This window comes from Excalfactoria chinensis, chromosome 14, assembly GCF_039878825.1.
Source record: "Excalfactoria chinensis isolate bCotChi1 chromosome 14, bCotChi1.hap2, whole genome shotgun sequence".
In the NCBI taxonomy this organism is placed as follows: Eukaryota; Metazoa; Chordata; class Aves; order Galliformes; family Phasianidae; genus Excalfactoria; species Excalfactoria chinensis.
The window spans coordinates 4,220,999-4,230,466 of NC_092838.1; the positions used below are offsets into that span (position 1 = coordinate 4,220,999).

At 49.1% G+C, this 9,468-nt stretch overlaps 1 protein-coding gene across 2 annotated transcripts; it reads left to right on the top strand.

Moving 5' to 3' along the window:
- Positions 1-29: 29 nt before the first annotated feature.
- On the top strand, positions 30-9,346 carry GGA2 (golgi associated, gamma adaptin ear containing, ARF binding protein 2). Of its 2 annotated transcripts, none has more exons than XM_072348863.1 (17): positions 30-133; positions 502-586; positions 761-836; positions 1,292-1,390; positions 1,979-2,102; positions 2,517-2,620; positions 3,064-3,144; positions 3,824-3,961; positions 4,932-5,013; positions 5,248-5,367; positions 5,629-5,796; positions 6,043-6,098; positions 6,382-6,557; positions 7,296-7,465; positions 8,194-8,363; positions 8,507-8,617; positions 9,104-9,346. In XM_072348863.1, the coding sequence occupies exons 1-17, from the start codon at positions 100-102 to the stop codon at positions 9,209-9,211; spliced, it is 1,902 nt and encodes a 633-aa protein (XP_072204964.1). In that variant the 5' UTR covers positions 30-99; the 3' UTR covers positions 9,212-9,346. The 2 variants fall into 2 exon arrangements, with proteins under 2 accessions (XP_072204964.1, XP_072204965.1); XM_072348864.1 differs by having other exon boundaries at positions 6,409-6,557.
- Positions 9,347-9,468: the final 122 nt, after the last annotated feature.

Sequence of the window (9,468 nt, forward strand, 5' to 3'; positions counted from 1 at the left end):
GTGGGGGTGGAGGGGGGCGGCCGGCCGGCGTCGCGAGGATCGCTTCCTGGGCGGCCCCGGGAGCGGGCGGGGCGGCGGAGCGGGACGCAGCGGGAGCCCATGGCCGGAGCGGAGCGGCTGCAGCGGTGGCTCAGTGAGTGCGGGCGGGGACGGGGTGCGGGCAGCGCTGCGGCCGCCGTGTGCGTGAGGGCGGGCGGGGAGCCGCTGGAACGGCGGGGCGGGGGGCGGTGGCTGCGGGCACGGCGGGGCGGGCTGGAGCGTTCCGCGGCTCCGCGCTGCGGGGGCTGAGAGCTGCGCTCCCACCTTGGGCTGTTGGAGAAGGGGAGCTCAGCGCTGCGTTTTTACGCAGGTGTCGCTGATGATCGCTTCCTGCCCGTCGCTTGCCTTCTATTTCTGCCTTTCGCGTTAAGGCCCCGAGCGGAGCGGCCGGTGCTGAGCCGCTCCCAGCCCTCGCCTCGCGATCTCACACCGAAACCTTATTTCTTTCCTCCCCCGGGTAAGATGAAGCCACCGATCCGGGTGTCCCCGAGGAGAACTGGGAATGTATCCAACAATTCTGCGCGCAGCTGAACGCGGACACGGAGGGGTAAGCAGAGCGGCGGCCCTGCTCAGCCCGCAGCGCCGGTTGCGGGGCCCGAACGGGCGGATGGGCTGCGGAGGACGTAGCGCTCGGCTCGGGCGATTGCTCTGCCCCGCAGGGCACAGTGAGCAGCGCTGGGTTATCTCGAGGGCTGACTGACCTCCTTCTGTTGCTCCCCAGCCCACCGCTGGCAGCGCGGCTGCTGGCACACAAGATCCAGTCGCCCCAGGAGGTGGAAGCTCTCCATGCGCTGACAGTAAGTGCTCTCGGCCACGTGCGAGGAGAGGCAGCAACGACTGCGGGCTTGGGGCAGTAAGGCTGCCACTTCTTTTTCGTCCTGATGTCCCCCCGTTTCTTTTTCCCGTGGATGTATGCCCTGGTTTTGGTCACACGATGAATGGAGAAACAGAGGGAGTGAATTCTTTGGCTCCTTTCTGTGGCTTTCTGGCTGCAGCTGTGCTATTGCCTCAGGGTCAGCGGCTCCAGAAGTTGTTAATAAAGGGGAGGGCAGCACAGTGGTCTTAAGCACCTTCCTTGAGAAGGTTGGGTGAATAAAAGGTACTTTTGCTGTGTGACTTCTGTAGTATCTCTGTATCTGTACCACACAGTGCCGGAAAAGCCTTAGCTGTAACATCGTAGTAACAAAGTCTTTAGGAATTCCCTAAGCTGCGTGTGTATGGCTCTGTTTTCTTACTGGTTCCTTTTCTGCAGGTGCTGGAGACGTGCGTGAATAACTGCGGTGAGAAATTTCACAATGAAATAGCAAAGTTCCGGTTTCTGAATGAGCTGATTAAAGTGCTGTCCCCAAAGGTGGGTGGCTGTGGCTGCCCAGCGCATGGCAATGGGGTGTGCTGCGTGTTTCAGCCCGGATGGGAAAGCTTAGAATGAATGTCATGTAGAAATTGAGCACAATTTCTATTCTGTGCCTCTGAGAACAAGGAGTGGATGCAAATTTCCCTGTAAAGAAAGTAGTAATTGTAACTCCTGCTGTCCTCGCTTTCTTCCTTACGTGGAAGGTAGCCGAGTTTGGGCTGTGCTCATGGAGCAGGGTCAGCCTGAATAAAGCACAGGGCTGTTTTCACTAAAAGAGCTGAAAAACTTTTGGTTTCAGATGTAGTAACTGATCAGAGAGTCTTTGAAATGGTTTCCTGTTGATTGTCGTGTAATATTAATGACCTTGGCACACAGGCAATAGCATTGCTTTTATTTACAGCCACTGCTGTGCCCGCTGTTTCATGTATTGCAAGAAACACAGCTGACAGCACTGTGTGTGTGTTGGGAATCCATTTGCTGTTTGATCTCTGCACACGAGCAACTTGGGGCCGGACCTGTATGCCATACATGCTGCAGACTCTTCAGTTTTGATCTATTTTTCTTATATTTTTTGTTCTTCCCCAGTACTATGGAACCTGGTCGTCAGAAAAAGTCAAGTCCAGAGTGACTGAAATAATATTCAGTTGGACGGTTTGGTTTCCTCAGGAAGTTAAAATCCGGGATGCTTATCAGATGTTGAAGAAACAAGGTTCAGTTCTGTTATTTCAGTTTCCTTCTTAACTTTGAGGTCACGTGGCTTCAGCCCACACTTCTCTGTCCTCTTTGCTTTTGTGACTCAGCTTTTTCTGTAAGACATTATGTGTGAGGGAGAAAGGCCAAAGGCTGCTTCCAAGGCTGCTGGGCTGCTTAGGGATGCCTTTAGCTGTGTAAAGAGATTTACCCAACAATGGTTGTATTGAGCCATTCCAGCCTTGTGGCTGCTGTTCTCACAGTGCTCACCCCTGGGGTGTGGTATAAAGGTACAGAGCACTTTCAGGGGCTCTTTGCCCTGGGATGCTGTTGCTGGCTATGGGTGCTCAGCTGGGTGCAGGATCAGCATGCTGCTGAGCATTGTGTTGTGGCAGCTCAGGCACTGCTGAACCCATACTGATTATCATTCCAGGGATTGTAAAAGAAGACCCCAAATTGCCAGAAGACAAAATCTTACCTCCCCCTTCTCCAAGACCTCAGAACTCCATCTTTGACACTGATGAAGAGAAATCCAAGGTAAACCTTAAGGCTTTCCTTCCTTCTCCCCCCTCTGATTTTTATTGCTGAGAGCACATGCAGATATATTCAGAGCAATGCTGTTGCTTCTGCTGCACGACAGGTGGGGAAAGCTGTGCTATTTCATCAGAAAGCATTGCTTGGTCAAAAGTGAAACATTTTTACAGAAACAGTCCATTTTCTTTGCATTTCAGAGGGAAGGCCCCTCTGGGCCCTTCTTCTGCCCCGTGCTGTGTTACTGCACTGTTCTGTGCTGCCCTGAGCTCAGCCATCCTCCCCCTTTTTCTCACACTCCTGATGCCAGAAAGTCATTGTTCTCAGCTTTCTGCACTGAGCTGCTGACAGTGGGTGTCCCTGAGCGCTGGGGTGTGTACCTGTGGGGTGTACCCAACACAGAGCCTAGAGAATGCTGCTGACTGCTGTGCAATGGTTTCCCCTCACAGCTCCTAGCAAGACTATTGAAGAGTACCCATGCTGAGGACCTGCAGGCTGCCAACCGGTTGATCAAGAGCATGATCAAGGAGGTGGGTGACCATGGGAGCTGTAGCTCCTCAGAACAGAAGGGGAGGGATGGCAAGGGATCTGGCAGTTCAGCCTGTGACTATATGCCCTATATATGACATCCAGAATGTCTGCCACGATCCTGGCATTAAATGGAGTATTAGGGGTGGTAATGGGGGAACCATAACCTAACATCAGACTCAGATGAACTACTTAGGTTACCAGGTGAAAAGAGCTGCATTTGTAGGGAACTACCTTTCTCCTGTAGGCACTGTTTGTGTCTCATCCTCGTTTCCCATCTGAAAGGTTCATCCCACCTCTGATTAAAAAAAACTCATTGCAGTCATTTTGAGTGCCTTTCTGTGTGGCAGAAGCCATCAATTTCCAGCTCTAATTTTGTAGGCTTCTTTATGCCTATGGTACAATGCATCCCTGTACACCAGCACATGCTGCCCAGTGCCCTGAGGAGGGCAGGTGGCTCCATTCTGCTCCTTTCTCCTTTTTACTGCCTCCTTTCTCAACACCTCTGTATGGCACAGGGCTGATACTGGAGCCTCTTTATGGATTTTGTGCCATCCTTTGTCCATAGTGACGTATTTATAGGAAGCTGCCCCTGCCAAGAGTGATCCAGAGTGACCCGACATGCACACTCTTTGTCTGTATTAGTTGAGTCACCATCTACTTTTATTCCATTTTTCAAAGGAACAAGAAAAGTCAGCTAAGGTGTCCAGAAGAGTGAATACAATCAGCGAAGTTTCTGAGAATGTTAAACGAATGGATGAATTGCTGGAAGGTTATAAGAGACAGGAATTATCCAAACCTGACCACGAAACGCTCCAGGTAGGTGTTCCTTTTTCCTGCATCAGAGGTTCTTTTAGCTGTGACTGGGACAGCCTGGGACAACGGGATTCAATTGGCAGCAAGCTGCACTCCGTTTCTGCAGGGGAAGAGCATTACCACAGCAGGAATAACTTCCAGTGTGCTTGGTGACTGAGAAATGAAGTTGGAATGAAACTGTCTCTTGCTGTACAAATTCTAGTTTCTGTTCAGATCAGCTGCTCTTGTGGTATCTTATGGGGAAGCGATTCTTCCTCCAACAGTGGAGTAACATATGGGAATTCCCTTAGCCTAGTCGTGGTTTGGTGGGTGTGAGGAGATGTGATCAAGGAAGCTCAAAGCTATTGTCTCTTTGATTTGTACTCTGGTTACTGTGATTCCTTTTTTTGTGGATCAGGTCTGCTTCAAAAGTACTGACCACTGAATTCTTGTCATTTTTGTAGGGAAATGCTCTTCCTGTGCTTATGTGCAACTGAGAGTTTGGAGATAGCTTTGTCTGGGAGGGCTGTGGCTGTAGGAGGTGGCAGATATTATACTTCAGATGGGGGAAAAAAAATGGCTTCCACTGTGCTTGCTCACTTCCAAAATGCCATGATAGGCTTTGTCTTTTCTGATGGCATCAGAAACTGAAGGTCATAACACTTTCCTCTTTATCCATTCACTTCTGGATACTTTTTAATTGGAAAATCTTACACTGACTTATCTTACACCTGTATGCATAGAGATGTGACTGCTCAGCAGCTACCAGCAACACCACTTTGTTCCAGTGTCTTCTGGAACATGTCTCTTCTCTTCCATGTCACTGTGTTGTAAGAGTGCAGCAGCATGCAGCATTGATACCCTGTGCCAAAGCAGGACATGTAGCTTGCTGTTCTAGATGTAGCATCACTTACAGGTGGTCACAAGGACATAGGGAAGTACTGAGAGTGTCCAGGATCTTCTGAGCAATGACACAAAATGTTTCTTTCCCCAGAGCCTGTTCCAGCGCTGTGAGAAGCTCAGGCCGCTGCTCTTCCGGCTGGCCAGTGAGACAGTTGATGATGACGAGGCTTTAGGTAGGAGCCAGTGCTGTCCTTGGAACTCTTAGCATTTATGTTCATTTAACTTCGTTTCCTAAGTGAAGTACTCTTTTCCTCAAAGAAGGAATGCTTGGCATTTGCTACCCAAACTTTCCACTTGGAATGATAAACTGTGTCTGGGAAGTGGCACAGAATTACTCTTCCCCAAAGAAGCTATTAATTTTCACTTGGAGCCCAAAGTTAAATAACTGCTGCTCTCTTCTTTTCTAGCTGAGCTGCTGAAGGCCAATGACAGGCTCACACAGGTGCTGGGACGGTACAGGCAGACTGTAGGCAGTCATGAAGATGGTGGGGGAGAATGTTCTGCCAGCAGCTCCTCTGATACACCAGGTAAAGAACCCCACAGTGCTCCATGACAGCTCTGCCTCCTGCATTTCATGGGTGAGTCTGGAAGGGAACCACTTCTCAGAGAACAGATGTGGGCAAAACCCTTAAGCACATGGAAACTATTACGTAGCTATTTTCTTTTACATGTGTTTGAATGAAAACATTCCTGGAGCTCTTCACCTGAGCCCTTTAGCATGTGCCTGTAGCCACATGTACACTGTTGCTTTCAGAAGATCGTTATAACTCATCCTGCTCTTTCCAAAGCACATCGGACACCTCCAAGGCGCATGAAGAGCTATACACTGATCGACTTCTCTGAGCTGGAGGCCATGTCCCAATCTCCTGCAGATCAGTTTTCAGACATCACCTCTGCCTCGCGACACAGCAGCACCACCTCTGCTTGTCTGCTGGAGGAGGAGCTGAAGGCATTAGGTTTGTATGTACAATTCAGTACAGTGTTAGCCTTGTTACTAGGACCTGTAGTACTTAATAAATATGGAACATTGACTTCAGTGCTTGTCTTAAGAAAAAATAGGCCCTTCAGCTAGGGGAAGTTTTTAGGAGTATTGTTACTTTAATGGTGTCAAAGGCAAACTGCAGTTAGACAATAAAGGAAGAGGCTGTGGGAAAGCAAGTTGTTTTCTGTAATTGATCTGTGCCTTGTGGTATCTTTCTTAGATCTCAGCGACTCTCTGGTTTTACAGAAGCCGCCGCCTGACTTTGGTTTATCAGAGGTGAGTGATCCCCAGCTATGGGTAGTCTATAAAACACAAAAGATAAACGCTGGTTGGGATTCTTGATCTCCCATCTTTCACCAGAAGCCTATTTATTTATTTATCTTACACCCGTCTACTCTGAAGGTGAACCTCCTGCAGTGCAGTGAATTGATGGGTTGCAGTTTGCAACCAGAATACTCGAGTTTATTTCTACTTTAATTAATATTATGTGTATTTAAAAAAAAAAAAAAAGTTATTTTTCAGTGGAACGGGATTGATTGATTTTCCTGGTAATCTGCAGCGTGAACCAGAAGTGCCTCTTTTCCAGGCTGCTGTACACAATGGATATAGTAAAAATGTAAGTGCTGTTGAACCATTGGAACTGGAGGAAAGCTGGGAAGGCAGCTGCTCAGAGAAGAATGTATTTCAGGGCCTCGATCAGCTCTCTCCACCTCCCAGGACAAAGATGTTATCCTCGTAAGCAAGCTCTGTGCATTACAGTCTGACTTTGGAGAGGAGAAATACTGTTTTTACAGCAGCGAGGTTTGGAAAAACCTTTTAGCTACAACTGGGTAGTGATGGCAAGCTGTCTGTCTGTGCACTGGCTCTTAAAGCAGCATCTGTGCACCTGTTAATGCTAATTCTGAACAATTGTACACCTGGACCTTCACAGGGTCAGAACCTTGGTGGAACAAATCCCATGGCTTAGCAATAAGGTGTTCTTGAGCTAAAGGAACAAAAACATCCAAGTCAGATCTCTTTTCTCCAGCTTTTCTTCAGGCTTTGACAAGATAGGCTTCTAATGAATGCCTGGAAACTAACATTTATCATCCACAGGTCTTCAGAGCAGGTGACCATTATGATAAGCTTATCCAGTTTATCCAATCTGACAGAACATAGGCCTGTTTCTGGAGTTTCCTAGCCTTTTGCATTGACTGAACTAAAGCATACTTTAACCTTACTGACAGCTCCAGAGAGCCTGCGTAACAAAGTTTCATGACTGTAACAGAAACAAGACTCTGCCTTAGTGAGTGCTGAAACAGCAGTGTCTTCCATATAAAGTAGGGACAGTTTTCAAGCTTCCTAGGAACTCAGAGTAAGTTTGTACCTAAACGGGATGAGGGATTGGGAACACAGACAGGGACTCAGCAGAGGATGGTATATACCATGTATCTCCCCAGTTAATATAAGCTTTCTACGTGCTTTTCTTTCCAGGGATTTATCACCAATGAAATTGCCCTTTCCAGATCTTCCAAATAGCTCAATGGCAGATCCTTCATTCTCCAGCCTAGGCTACGAGCTGAAGCCTGCTGCCTCTTTGCATCCAGCTTCCAATGATGCTTCTCTAGCAAACCTTTTTGTCCCTTTAATTTCAATTACACCGAGTAAGTGCAATGATTTCTGTGCCCCAGCTCTGCTTAATGGAGCTCTCCTGTGATTTTTGCAGGGGAGCAAGCAAGCCAAAGTAGCTTCATGCTGTGAGGGTCAGCTGGAGAAAATTGGCTATTTTATGAAGGATGTAATGTATCTGAGAGTTTGAGCAAGAGCTAGGAATGATACCACAGAAATGTCCTGCTCAGTAGTCAGAAGTTTCATGCCCTGGCTAATCTTTTTAGTGTGCTTCTAAACTCTTTGACCCTGACTTCAAGAAATACCTCTGCAGAGGCTTAAGAGATACTTACGGGTCCTAGAAGACAGTTTGGCCTTGACTTCAGTCTCTCAAGTTAAGGATTTAGCAGATTCTGGAAGGGTTGAAGGGTGATGGTCAGCTATGGATTTACCCCAGTAATAAGAGGTTAAATCCAGTAAGTTGCTGAGGTGTTATATTTTTGCTTTTCCCATCGTATGTTTTGGATTAGTAGTTCATCTCTTTAACTGACAGCTGCCAGTCACCTCATATCTTATGACGTGTAGATTCCTCTCTGTACTTTGGAGGTGAAATGTAAATCACAGGCCACTGTTGTCTTCTGCTTGGCCTACAAGTTTGCTAGAGCAAGTTACAGTTTGTATTAATTTTTCCTTCCTGCTGTTCTTAGCTTACCTTCACTGTTCTGCCCTCAAAAGAGAGGGGGAATCCATGCTTCGTTTCTTATTTTCCTTTTGTCTCTGGCAGGTAGTATCTGTCCACTTACAGTGTATGACAGGGATGGTTTCAAAGCTATGCTCCACTTCTCCAGAGACCCAGCTCCTGGCCGACCAGACGTGCTGGTGATGGTTCTCTCCATGCTGAGCACGTCAGCTCAGCCAATTAAGGACATTGTGTTTCAGGCTGCGGTCCCAAAGGTAAGAAGCCTATGATGAATAAAATGGAGTGGGACTACTCAGAAATGTCTTGAGAAGGTGAAGGGACTTCTCTACCGAGCTGCTTAGTACTCCCAGCTCCATTTCATGTGGACCAAATGATTTCATTTTGCTTTCTCTTTCAGACCATGAAAATAAAGTTGCAACCAGCATCCGGTTCTGAGCTCCCAGCCTTCAGCCCGCTGCTTCCCCCAGCAGTGGTGTCTCAGGTCCTGCTGCTTGCCAATCCACACAAAGTACGTGGCATTGGCTCTGAATGGTCACTGAATGTGGCCATAATGCATCTGTGTGAAGGGCAGGGGCAGTGCTGTCTGCAAGGAGACTTGTGGGAGGGACACACTGGGTTGTGCTGGAGGACATCTTTTCCGCTGCAGTGGTCTGCACAGCTGTGCTTGTCTGCCTGCTGGGACGGCATCTGGGACACCCTGCAGCTGTCAGCAACTAATGGTGTGACCACGTGTGTCACCTCTGTTGCACTGATAAATAATTATGAGTCAGAAAATGGGTGTAAGGAAGAATCCCAACACTGAGGGGGGGTGGCCAGGCCTGGATTTCTAAGCACATGGGGCCTGTACAGGTCTCCTTTCCCATGGCTCTTACGTTATCATCTGGGCCCTGCAGAGGTCTTCCAGAGGGCGATGCAGGGCTGCAAGGGATGGGCTGGAAGGAGGCCCAGGAGGCTGCAACTGTGACATTCCCCGTTCTGCTTTCTTCTCTCCCAGGATCCCATCCGCTTAAAGTACAAACTGGCGTTCAGGCACGGCGTGCAGCCCGTCAGCGAGGTGGGAGAGGTGACCGGCTTTCCCGGAGCAGAGCTGTGGGGAAGCTGAACTTCGTTAAGCGCAGACATCGCCGTTTGCCACGGGGGGAGGCGGGGCCCTCAGCACCAAAACGGCTCCGGGCCTCGGCCGTGCCCTCCCCTGCGCCGTGCTGCCCGTGTCCGGCTGCTGCCGTCCGCATGGCGGCCCTGCTGTGCGGAGCCCGCCGTGCAGCCCTGCCTCTGCTTCCACACCAGCGTTCCCTGCCGCGTTCTGGGCCGATTTGTCCTCTTTACTTGCGTTGCGGGGTTAGCGGGCGGGCCCGGCCT

Coding starts and splice junctions, on each gene's coding strand:
- GGA2 (XM_072348863.1), top strand. CDS start 100: ATGGCCGGAGCGGAGCGGCTGCAGCGGTGGCTCA. Junction 5,014..5,247: donor TGATGATGACGAGGCTTTAG/GTAGGAGCCAGT, acceptor CTTCTTTTCTAG/CTGAGCTGCTGAAGGCCAAT. Junction 8,364..8,506: donor TTCAGGCTGCGGTCCCAAAG/GTAAGAAGCCTA, acceptor TTTCTCTTTCAG/ACCATGAAAATAAAGTTGCA.